Below are 13,386 nucleotides of genomic sequence, written 5' to 3' on the forward strand. Positions count from 1 at the left end.
CCTCCTAAGTTGTCTCTGACCACCACACATGCACCATGGCATGCATGCCTTTGTTCCTGCCGTGCACAACTATGTACACACATATATTATAATGTAATACAACTAAAAAGTTCTAGCTAAATATCCAAATTCATCACTTATGAATGCATCTACTTTCTACAAAACATAATAATTTGGGGGCTGGTGATACAAAGGTTAAGAACACATACTTCTCTTGCTTGTAAATGATCTATCTTCCTCTGGTTGTCTTCATATATTCAGTCCTTTGAATGAGTCTGTGAATAAACTGCCTCTTATTTTTGAAGGATGTGGTCCCAGTTACTTAAATTGTACAGCTACAAATGTAGGCACGTTCTGAGTACTAGAGGCTAGAATTTCAACATATGCATCAGAAACTCACAGTTCAGCCCAAAACAAGTTGGAATAAGTTAGAACAACTATGTTCACTTATCTGAAAACTGAATAACACTTTTTCCAGTCAACATGCTAGTTGATCATGCAATGGAGGGGCAAAACAGATACACTCTTTAACTCACAGAGATGGTGGTTCAGTGGTACGGGTCGCAGGCAAGTGAAGAAGGAAGGAGTATATGAGAAATATACTGAAGACGTACATTCATCAGCTCTGGAATGTGCATACAGGAAGACTATGGAAGCGAAATGTGTGTAGAAACTTCCAGAAAGAGGAGGCAAGCCAGTGCATTCAAGGACAGTAAAGAAAAGAGAAGACACAAGGTATACAGTTGGGTGAGAAAGAGGGATGATGTAATCCAGCATCTTAATTAGACATCATGATTACCAGACTTTGTCCTAAGAACAAGGGGAAACAATGGAGGCTTTAAAAACAATTTCAGCTTTTTGAGACAGGGTTTCTCTGTATAACCCTGGCAGTTCTGGAACTTACTCTGTAGACCAAGCTGGCCTCAAACGAGAGATTCACCTGCCTCTAACCCCTGAGCACTGGGATTAAAGTGTGTATCCCACTCCCTGGCTACAATATGTTTTTATTCTGAAAAGATTACTAGCAGGGAAGAGACACAGGGGCTGCAATTGTTTCTACACTTGAATACAGGAAGAGCATTCCTTTTATGAAAACCTGTGAAATGCTGGCTGTTAAAACCCACATTCAAGAAATATTTTAGGTGGCAAAATTCACAAATCCCTTTTGATGGATTGAAAATAAGCTGGGTGGTGGTGGGCATGCCTTTAATCCCAGCATTTCAGCAGTGAGGCTAAGGCTGAGGCAGAGGCAGAGGCAGAGAGGGGCAGAGAGGGGCAGAGAGAGACAGAGAGAGGCAGAGAGGCAGAGAGGCAGAGGCAGAAGCAGGTGGATATTTGTGAGTTCAAGTTCAGCCTGAGCCAGGACTGCCAGGGATGTCACACAGAAAAACCTTTGCCTCAGAAAAGCCGCCAGAAAAGAAGAAAAAAAAAAGTCACCTGCTGGGGGTAGTCAGATCTCTTGAGTTTGAGGCCATCCTGGTCCAAGGGAGCCTATACAGAAAAACCCTGGCTTGAAAAACAAAAACAAAAAACAAAAAAAAGAAGAAAAAAGAAAAAAACAAAAACAAACCAACCAAACAAAAGAAAAAAGAAAAAAATCCCTCCAAACAACAACAAAAAAGAAAATAAAAAGTATCAGACTTCAAGGTTTCCATTTGTAAAACCCAGTGGGAAGGTACACCTATACATTCCAGAAAATTCTGGAGACCCAGATTTTGAGAGACCACAGGCTTATATGAGCCTTTCAGGATTGAAAAAGGAAGTCTGATAATTCAGTACAAACTACAGGTCAAAAGAGATACAAACACAGATATAAGAACATATATTTGGGGTCAACACTATGCACTCCCACAGTATGATAAACACTGGTTTAGATTTTTGTGGATGCACCTATGAACCAAACAAATTCTAGCAGGGCATGGTGGGTGGGACATGTCTTGAACCCCAGCACTTCAGTAGCAGAAATAGGCAGGTCTCTCTGTGAGTTTCAGGCCAGCCTCCTTGGATGCATACTGACAAACTAAACAATACTTAATCTATTAGTATTATGACAACAGGACAGTGCAAAGAAGAAAAAGGTAGGGCATTTTATTCTGGATTGAATCAGGGAAGGTAAGAACAATAAAGATGGAGAGCAATATTGTAAATAAGGGACTGGTATAAAATGAGGTCCAGAAGAAAAATGCAAAGAACTGGATTATGTAGAATTAAAGAATTTTAATTAGTGTGTATGAATATATATACATATCGAGTCACAGATCCAAGGTCTTAACTTAAACTAAACTAGTTGCTAAAAATTATGGGGTAGCAAAAGTGGGGAAGAGGGGACAAAGACATGACTACTACATCCAAATGAGAAATAATGAGGTCACTGGAAAGCACAATAATAGAAAACTGTCTAGAAGTGAAATGTAAGGAATGTGAAAATTAAAGAGTAAGAGGAATACAAGGCAGCAAAGATTTATAAGAAACACAGCCAGAGATATGGACAGAAACCACAATGTCAAAAAAGCATATAGTATATGCAGAACATATTACTTAGTTTTTATTTATGCGTGGCTGTGTGTGTGTAGTCATGAAGACCAGAAGAGGAAGTGCAGTTCCCTGGAGCTGGAGAAAGAGGTGGTTATGAGGCACCTGAGGTAGGTGCTGGGAACCAAACCCTGCTCTGCTAGATGAGTTCCAAGGACCTTTAAGGGCTGCTCTTATTTATTGTAATGGAGGGAGGGTGGGTATGCCACAGCACATATATGGAGACAGAACAACCTAGCAGAGATGGTTTTCTTTCTGTCTTTAGATAGGTCCTGGAAATTGAATCGAAGTCCTCAGGCTTGCTAAAGCTAAATATATTGTTTTCTGTTTCTTTGGGTTTTGTTTTTTTGTTTTGTTTTTTTGAGACAGGGTTTCTCTGTGTAGCCCTGGCTGCCCTGGAACTTGATCTGTAGATCATGCTGGCCTCGAACTAAGAGAGATCTGCCTGCCTCTGCCTCCTGAGTGCTGGGATTAAAGGCACATGGCACACTGTTGGACAGTGCTAAACATCTTAATAAAAAGGTTCAAAACTCAAATGCTACAAAATAGCCAAAGATAGGCAATGAATACTACATATCAATATAAGTGAACCTTCTTGAGATTGCTATGTCAATTAAGTAAAATGAGAGAGTGGGAATGGGTTGAATATAATCAATAACAAATGAGGAAATAAGACATTATACAGATTGTTTATGAGGTTTACAACTCAGCGAATTGTGCCAAAAAAGATTTAACAGAGACTTGAATGTGTTTAAATGCCGAAGCAAAAATCTCAGGAACAAGGATGAGTCAGAAAAAGACGTGAGACCTGGTGATAAACTGCGACTCCAGACAAGGTGAGAGATAGACCCCACAGTACTAATGAAGGAGCTAGCCTCTGTCTCAGGGTTTACTGCTGTGAGCAGACACCATGACCAGGCAACTCTTAGAAGGACGACATTAATTGGGGCTGGCTTACAGGTTCAGAGGTTCAGTCCAGTATCATCAGGGGGAGCATGGGAGCATCCAGGCAGGCATGGGACTGGAGGAGCTGAGGCGTCTACATCTTCATTTGCAGACCTCTAAGAGAAGACTGGCTTCCAGGCAGCTAGGACAAGGGTCTTAAAGCCCAAGACCATAGTGACACACCTGTTCCAACAAGGCCACATCTCCTAATAGTGCCACTTCTTGGCCCAAGCACACACAAACCATCACAGCCTCTAATGAAAAGGAGTGTAGACATGGGGTCTGGAGAGATGGCTCAGCAGTTCTCTGCTCTTCCAGCGGTCCCGAATTCAATTTCCAACAACAACATGGTGGCTCACAACCGTCTATAATGGGATCTGATACCCTCTTACTGTTCTGAAGAGAGCAACAGTGTACTCACTATACATAAAGTTTTGTTTTGTTTTTAAAAAATGAGTGTAGACAGGATAAATGTGGACTCAGACTGCATGACTCTTAATTATGGGGAGGGGAAGGAAAGGGTGGAGTGTCAGGAGCCATCTAGGAGAGGCTAGCAGTGATCTTCCAGAGATGCTTCATCAGGGAACTACAATGAATGAACCCTTGGAGGCAAGGCCTGAGGGACAAATCTCAGGATTTGATTCCTGCAGCTGATATACCTTTCCTGTCCTTATAAAATTAGTATAGTAACTCCTGGGCATCAGCCCACCCTACTGAGCAGACATTTTTGCAGATTGACTAAGATGTACTGTCTTATAGTGATGATATACAGACGATTATTTAATTCCTAATGATGATTCTATAAGAATTCTTAAAGTTATACTAGTAACTATTAAACACTTTATACCTTTTATAATTAGGGCTACAACTAGAGCTCTCTCTGATACGAAAAACAAAAAGCAAAAAAACCAAAAACTCTGCCAGTCTTCAAGTACCATGAATTAATTGCTTCTGAGATAGAAAGCAGGCATTTACAACTTAGAATACATTCTTTAGAGCTGTAAAACAATTAACCAAAGGTCATAAAAGGGAAGGAATGAAGTATCCTAAGTTCAAGGACAGAAGATAAAATATTGACTGGGTTTATCTATACAAAATCTCATTGTTAACTTAAGATATGAGAATTATAGTTTTTAACTTTCAATGAACTTATCGACCTAGTGACAGAAGATGAGTATCTAGTTAAATAACTAGACTTAATGAAAACACATGTAGACATGTCTGTTGTAAACTCCTTTCAATTTATGATCTGAATTTATGTTTAAATCGCAGTGACCTTTGAGATAGATACAATGTTACTTACTCTTCTAAAATAGGTATAAAAAAACTGGAAACGATGGCATTAGGAGGCAGAAGGAGAGAGCAGAATTAGGAGGAAGAGAGATTTAGGAGGAAGAGAGGAGTACACAGAATGCAGAAAGAAAGAGAGACAAAGGAAGAATGCAGAGAGAGCAGAAATTTCAGGCAGGCTTCTTTTTTACCATGGGACGAACAGTTTTCTTAACACCAAGGCAAACAAACTTAGTCTTTTAAAGAGGAAAACGCTGTTTTTCTTACATATCTGGTTTAATTCACTTAGTAATAAAAAGGTGGAAGCTTTTTTCCCCCTATGCAATAAAGGTCAAAAGCTTATTTCTCATCCAGAATGAGTGAGTTCTTTCTGCACTGGTGCTTTTGCTCCATATGCATATGTAAGTATGGATGTGTGTAAGTGTGCAAATATAAGGTAAGTAGCTGGGTCCCGAAGGAGTGTATGAAGGTATATGAGTGTGTGTGTGCCTGAAATGTGTAAATGAATGTATGTGTGTTTATGTCTATTTGCTTGTGTACAAATTTTTCCTCCTGTGAGCTGTCTTCTCCTGGTTCAATACAAGTTTATTGCTCTAAACCTCTCTCCTGCCTGGCAAGCAAGAGGCGAGGCTTCTGGGGAAGAAAGAGGCCCTAGCAATTAATCCTTTACTTAACAACCCCCAACCCCCTTCCACTGTTAATCAACAGGTGTTAATTCACCCAGAGGGCTGCAGCTTCTGGCTTCAGAGTAACCTAAAGACAGGTAAACATTATTATACAAAGCAATGTCTCACAAGACCAAGTCTTGCCCCCACCAAGACTTCCCCCCTTGGCTGCTTCAGAGATGACCTAGCTCCCAGTAGTAGAGAAAATTTCTGGTTTGAAATTTATACTGAGGATTACACTCCCCAGTCCTTTTAAGAACTTTTGAAAATGTTGATGAACATTTTTGTGGATAACTTAAGATTAGGATAACAACTATCTAGATTTTTTTCCAGATTTGTCTAGGAAAGTGTTGATAACTATAAATGGCCTAAAAGACATAATCAAAAGCATTAACAGACTTGATCATAGCTCACAATCGTCTCTAAAGCCCCCTGGTAACATCAATCTGGAGAAAGAGGCTCTGGTATGACACCAGACACATCATCAAATATGACTGACTACAGAACAAACTCCCTGTAAAGATGCTCTGTTTTGATTAATGTTTTCTTACTATCTGATTGTTTCAGGGAGAAGCCTGGGGCCCAGGTATCATATTTAACCATATTCACTGACTTCTGTTAAAAACAACAACAACAACAACAAAAACTCCCACAAACATTAAAGAAACAAGATCTAAGCTTCTACAGCATTGAAATTCTGAAGACATTATGACAATCTTTCTTATTATTTCATTCTGGCCTCTACTGGTTTTTAAACAGCAAATGGTAAGGAGGTTGGGGGATACCACTTTCAACAACTATTTTTCCTTAGAATTTTAAGGATATAATTTCTCACTATTTTTAATTATTTAAAAATGTTAGCTTATTTTCTATGCTTGTATTTAACAGAAATACAAATAAAACACTACAAATTGGATCTGTAGCTAGTGTTATAATTCATTATTTTCCGAGAATAGTACATCTAGTGCTTTCTAGTTCCTGAGTTCAAAGTTACCATAATACAGTCATAAAACCAGTGGCATCTATCCCTTCTTTCATTCAGCCTTTCCTACTTGAAGCAAAACCTAAATTGTCATCAATAAATGACACAAAACTACCACAAACTATTCTTAAGCAATTAAGAAACAAGTCAAGCCCAGTTCATTAATTTATTTTAGTAAAAACAAAGTCAAATACTTAAGTCTCCAGTGTATAAACATTTCCTTATAAAACTTATTTAATTCCATGTTATTTATAAAAGCAAACTTAAGAAATTGCTTCCTCTATCTTTTAATTTTTGAAAATTAATTTAAAGCATCAAAGAAGGAACACAGATGCAGTTTCCACAACACTTACAGCTAATACAGCTAAGATAATAAGTAGGCAAAACAGAAAAGGAACTAAGACCATGCATAAATGTTTACCTATTTTAGGGAATGCTGTCTGAAAATTAAGCATGACTAAAAAACCCAACTTGTACAATTTAGAATAATCCATTTATTGAACAATACACATTTCAAATGTGAATTAAAATGAGAAATTTTTAAAGTAAATGTTAAGCATTAAAAACACAACAGCAAATACTAACATTTTTATATCAATATATAATTTGTGTAAAATATTTAAACATTAAATGGCTATCAATTTCTTTACTTTCAATATTGAGTTTTCAAAAACTGAATAAGTACTACAGCTTTAATCTAAATTAAAAAAAGAGGGCTGTGTGGTTAAAGATAAAGATACACTCCTCCCTAGATTTAAATTTTTCCATCCCTTATTTGAGGAATATATGTACAGGACAAATTGTTCAATTTAAATGATGTTTCCTTTTGTAAAAGCTTGTATTGGGACTATATATCAACAATGGCAGGTATTAACCTGTCATTTACACAAGTGTCAGGACGCTAAGGTGTGCTGCAACAGCACTGGAGGAGGCTTAACTCTCTAACAGTGAACTATGTGACATTAGTCTTCAGCTATAACCTACCAACTGAATTCTCCTATCATCATAATTTGGTTGCTGAACTATTTCCTCCTAAATCTATATATCAAATTATTACACCATGTTTAGGAGAATCTCAACCAATGAGTATCACAATGATAGATTTTTATAATAAACTTTTCAAATAAGCCTTTTGAATCAAAATTGTACTAACCCACAGGGTTGAGAGAGTAAGTGCTGACCTGCAGCCACAGGTGAAGTTCACGGAGACACTGGGTTCAGTGGATCACAGGAAGGAAAAAGCAGTTACATAGTTTTTCTAGGCACTTACCCACCAACATCACTAAGAATGTCACGTGGCTACAGGAAGACTGCTAAGCAGAAAAAAGAAGAAAAGTACATACAGAAAAAGACTATGAAAGAAAAGAAACATGACTTCTAAAACTATTAAGAAAAAAGAAGAATCTACAAGCCCTTCCTAAACAAATGTTCTTTCATTTTGATATATACACAAACAAACCAAACCCAAGTTCAGAACTCCAACTAGAGATGAACTAAGACTACAACACAAGAAGCACTGCCCAAACCCTAATCTTTTAATGAACTTAACTAAATGTAAGAACAAGTTTAACCACAAATACAATTGAGAGGCGAGCAACCCAGGAGCTTCTTTCTCAGTCTCCCCATTAGTTTACAAAAGGTGTTAAAACTTTGTTAAAAAAAAAAAAAAGTGAACAAGAGAAAGAATTACTAAGAGTTAGACTTTAATCCCAGCAACTGGGAAGCAGATGGATTTCTGTGAGTTTGAGGCCAGCCTGGTCTACAGAGTGAGTTCCAGAACAGCCAGGGCCACACAGAAACCCCGTCCTAAAAAACAAAAAAAGAAAAAGAGCTAGACTATCACCCTCAACAAAAAGTTCACAAAGTCTTCAGTTCCCACCAAATAAGTGTAATGCTGGGTAATGTGGTTTTTGTCTAGTTCTGCATGTCCCAGCTACAAAAAAATACTTTGTTTTTAATACAGCTTATTGAAGTTAATAAAACCCGTGCTTAGAGGTGTATAATGTATATAATCATTGCAATACAACACCTGAAATGTGACAGGGTTACTAATAAGAAATCTTTGAAGAAAAACAGATTATTCTTAATACAAATGACTAAAACTTCTATTAAACATATAAAAAGAGCAATTAAAATTTCCCAATTCAAGAAAGAATGGTGATGCCTGCCTGTAATCTCAACACTTGGGAGGAGATAGCAGCATGGAGGATCAGAAGTTTACGGTCATCCTCAGCTATGCAATAGGTTTGAAACCAACTGTGGGTTATATGAAACCATGCTTTTTTTTTTTTTAAAGATAAGAACCATTCTCTTTACTGTTGACAATGATCTTTTCCCCGAGAATTACCTTGTGGGAGAAAGAATGGCTCAGTGGGTAAAGACACTTGCCACCAAATCCAACTATCTGAGTTTGATCCCAGACCCTCACTCACATGATGGGAGAACTAATTCTTCTAAGCTGTTCTCTGACCTCCACATGAATGAATGCAGGGACTGCACAGGCACACACATGCATGCATGCAAACACATGCTGGCACAATTAAAAATGCACAAAACACTAAGAGTTATTTGTGCCACAACATCCTCTTTTTCCTCTATGAAACCTGAAAGTGACAATGTGTTAAGAATTTACATAAAAGCCGGGCAGTGGTGGCACACACCTTTAATCCCAGCACTTGGGAGGCAGAGGCAGGCAGATTTTTGAGTTCGAGGCCAGCCTGGTCTACAGAGTGAGTTCCAGGACAGCCAGGGCTACACAGAGAAACCCTGTCTCGAAAAACAAAAAGAAAAAAAAAAAAGAATTTACATAAAAAGGTTGTTCTAAATCATTATTTACACACATATTCTATTCATTATAATCTAGACACTGAAAACTACAATCATTCTTCCACAAGTTTTTAAAGTTTAACTGCACTAAATCAATACTAATAAACCACTCAATCTTTCCTCTGAAATTTACAAAGCACAAAATGGTGAGAATTCTTTAGGCTTAAAACAGTTGACAATTTGGAAGGCAGAGAAATAACTCAGTGATGAAGAAGACCAGGTTCAGTTCCCAGCACCCACCTGGCAGCTTACACACTACTTATTTATCATTACTCAGAAAACTGGATTCTGACCATTTTATAATAACATTTTAAAAAAATATGAACACTTTGAAGAAAATTTAGACAGCATAAATTTCATTTGAAATTATGAATCCTTTTGAAATTTATCAATATATAAAACTAGAAAGTTCAATAATCTATATTAGATAAGAAATAAGCAAGCTTCAAGTACCTAAATTAACTGTCACTTCAACAACAAACTCGATTATTTTATTTCATTTTACTTTTAAACAGATAAAATACATAAAGCAATGTTTTCTTTAATGAAGGTTAAAGGAAATAAAACTACCTACTTGAAAAGCAATACTAAAGTTCAACATAATATCGAGTGCTTTAGTAACAAGACTATAACAAAGATAACTATAAACGTGTTTATCACATAGGTAGTTAATTTTACTCAAAGGCTAAAACCAAAGAAAACTCCAACTAATTCTAATCTGATCTTATTGAATTAGAATAGAAGCCGTGTGACATATTTTAAATACAGCAACTAATGGTTACTCAATTCTCTACAATGGACATCACACTACAGTAAGGTGTGGTACTAGTAGCATTTACATTACATTCAAACAAAAGAAAAAGATGCTGAAAACAAACAGACAATTTTGCACTGACTTTTTAGCACCCAATGTCTTATGATGAGTTGATTTTAGTAATGCCCATTGCATAGTCACTCATTATTATTTATTTTTTTAAAAAATCAGTCACAATGCTTAACCAGCTTTCTACCTTCAAAGGGTCTTAAAGAATGCTGACTTCTTTGCTTTAAATAGAATTCATAATTTTAAAAATTACACAGAAATGATTAATGATCTTAGAACGATTTTGTTTTGTTTTAAGGGTGACAAGGTCTCGCTATATATCTCTAGTTATCCTGAACTTGCTCTGAAGACCAGGCTGGCCTCAAACTCAGGTCTGTCTGCTTCCCTGCCTCCTGAATTAAATGATATTAATCAGAAATTCAAGGAAATATATCTGTCAAAAAAAATCTAGAAATTTACTTATTCATAATCTGTATCTTTCAAAGGCAAGCTTCTATTCTGTCAAAAAAAAAAAAAGTTGGATAACTAAGAGCTTATTATTCAAAACAACATTAGCTGGGCATGGTGGTTGCATACTTTAATCCCAGAATCTGGGAGATAGAGACATGTAGATCTCTGAGTTTGAGGGTAGCTTGATCTACAAAGTGAGTTCAGGAGAGCCAGGGCTACACAGAGAAGACCTGTCTTGAGAAATCAAACCATAGCAAAACAAAACAACCAAAACCCCCACCGCACTAGATTAATAGCACTATGAGTCTGAAATGAAGCTCCTTAACCACGTGTGTCCGTGCAAGGCTACGCACATGAGTACAGGCGCATAGGAGACTAATACATCACAGTCCATGGAACTGGAGTTACAAGTGGTTATGAGCCACCTCATATGGGTGCTGGGAATCAAACTTTAGTCCTTTGGAAGAGCACTTGCTCTAAACCACTGAGCCATGTCTCCAGTCCTGAATAAAGTTTCTTAAAGACACAACATAACTAACAGTTGTTTTACCTATCTATCCTTAAGCTTAATTTTTTAGTATGATTTTCAAACTGTGCAATTCTAAGTAACATACTAGAAAATACAAATCTAAATTAAAAAGCAATCTTATGTTGAAAAGCTATGTATAATGTATGTATACATATATACCTACACACGAACATGTGTTTTCATATTTTTACTATGTGTTTAGCTAAGATAACAAATTACATACAGACACACATGTGGCTAAACAAGTTGGGATCTACTAACATATGAGCAGCACAAAGCAGTCAGGTAAATAGCAGTCAGCGTCTTACTAACAGCAGTGTAATGAAAAGACCTAGCCTGCAACAGTGTATCTAGTTTTCAGTCTCACAACTTAAAAAAAGAAAAAAAAAATCAGCAAAATGTTTTAAGATAGCACACAAAGATTACGTGATTTAAGGTAGGCTATTTAGGAAAAAGGTTGAAAGTCATAAAATATTAATATGCAAAGCATACATAGGATCATGATAAATTAACAGTTGAAATCACATTGCAATTAACTAAACTTTTTCTTAAGAAAATAAACCAGAGATTAAAGATTTTCTATACAACACTGAAAACAAAGGTATTTTAGTAAGAGGTGGTCGAGTTTTTTTCCTGCACTATTCTTTAGGAACAGATGAGGCAAAACTGTGTTTGAAGATGGACATGAATTACAAGGCTCTAAAACGAAAAGATATAGCTAAAATTCTAAGTAAAAGAATATAATCTGAGGAAGGAAGCCACTCAGTGAAAGAAACAGCTGGCTTCACAGTAAGAACTAGAACCAGGAGAAAACATACTTTGCAGGACAAATGTTCTTTGCCAGCACTAAGTAACTGTCCAAAATATTTTTATATCAGAATTATATTACATCAAATTAAACAACACCAAAAAAACTGAACCATTATCAGAACCACCTGCCAGGTTTTTAAAAAATATATGACTTGCCTTACCTCTATTGCCCTTCTACAAATCCAATTAGAAAGGAGTACGGAATGCGTGAGAACAATATATACTGTCACTGGATTATGTGAACCTAGAGAATAGAGAGCCTCCCCTGCTGTGTTCAACCCTGGGGAGGAAGGGGTCTTCATATGCTTTTCTCTGTTGGTCCCACTGAATTTATCACAATAGAGATGGGCATCGTATGTGCATAAATGATCCAGGAGATGATCAGTATACCCACTGTCTAACATTTGCTGGGAAATTCTGTATAAACTAAGTTGAAATGCTAATTATGGCTTACAGTTAATTTTGTCACATTATGAATTAGCTGAAACATAATTACTGGTATGCCAAATTAAAGGAATCAACTATAAAGTACTCTATAAAAGCTGGTATTTCTGTATATTTAGGGTAATACATCGAAAATGCTAGGTTTTATAAAAATTTAAAGTACGAACTACTAAAAAAGCAGTTCAACTGTATTGAAAAATAGTTTAAAATAGTTTTAGAAAAAAAAGAAAATCCTAATTCTTTTTTCATTCTACCAGTCACAATAACCAGAAGTATTATCACAAAACATTATAAAAACATTTAAAATACAATTTTATGCAATTTTTATTTGTATTTTAGGATCTAAACAACTTGTAGGGAACACCCTTTGTGAGGCAACAGCGTGGTTTTATTTGAAGCTATTCAAAAATCAAGACAGGCTCACTACTTTGTTCTCCAAAGTAATAAATGTCAGCCAAAACAGCCAGCTTCTTAAGAGTCATCTGCGATAGATACTTGACTACGTGAGCCTAGAGAGCCTCCCCACCTCTGTTCCCCCTGGAGAGGAAGGGGTCTTTGTATGCTTTTCTGGGTTGGTTCCACTGAATTCATCACAATGGAGATGGACATTTGAAATTCATAACGATCCAACATCTGAGCAATCTTCTTTCGCGACACACCATGTTTATTCCTCCTACCAAAAAAAAAAAAAAAGACAGAAAAAAGATTTTAAATCTTTTTTTCTAATTTTTTACAAAGTATCGGTTTAGAGATTCAGCTGTTTTACAGTTATAGAATAAAGTCTAAATGATATTTTATAAACATAAGAAGACATACTTTGCTTTATACAAGAAAATTCGTATTTGTTATTTCAGAGGACAACATTAACTAATTCTTACAGAATAGCTCACTGAAAATATTAGGTATACAGCAAAATAAAGGATGTTTTCTAAAATCTGTTTTGTTAAAGAAAAAGAACATAAAGTTGGAAGGTGGGACCTGGGAGGAGTTTGGGGAAGAATATGATCAAAATATATATAATTTCTTTAAACATTTTAAAAGGTGAAAAATTAAAAATTTTAAAAGAAAAAAGATTATGAGATAGTGTTTT

The 13,386-nt window shown here is 36.3% G+C and overlaps 1 protein-coding gene across 1 annotated transcript in view; it reads right to left on the reverse strand.

The window, feature by feature from the left end:
- Window positions 1-12,602: 12,602 nt before the first annotated feature.
- The window catches only part of N4bp2l2 (NEDD4 binding protein 2 like 2), a 22,877-nt gene continuing 22,093 nt past the window's right edge, over window positions 12,603-13,386 (reverse strand). Inside the window, exon 6 of the mRNA XM_028779718.1 lies at window positions 12,603-12,969. Within this exon, the coding sequence (XP_028635551.1) occupies window positions 12,768-12,969 (202 nt within the window). The 3' untranslated portion in view covers window positions 12,603-12,767. The remainder of the gene's footprint in view (window positions 12,970-13,386) is intronic.

This window comes from Grammomys surdaster, unplaced genomic scaffold, assembly GCF_004785775.1.
Source record: "Grammomys surdaster isolate TR1022 unplaced genomic scaffold, NIH_TR_1.0 362, whole genome shotgun sequence".
NCBI classification, from domain to species: domain Eukaryota; kingdom Metazoa; phylum Chordata; class Mammalia; order Rodentia; family Muridae; genus Grammomys; species Grammomys surdaster.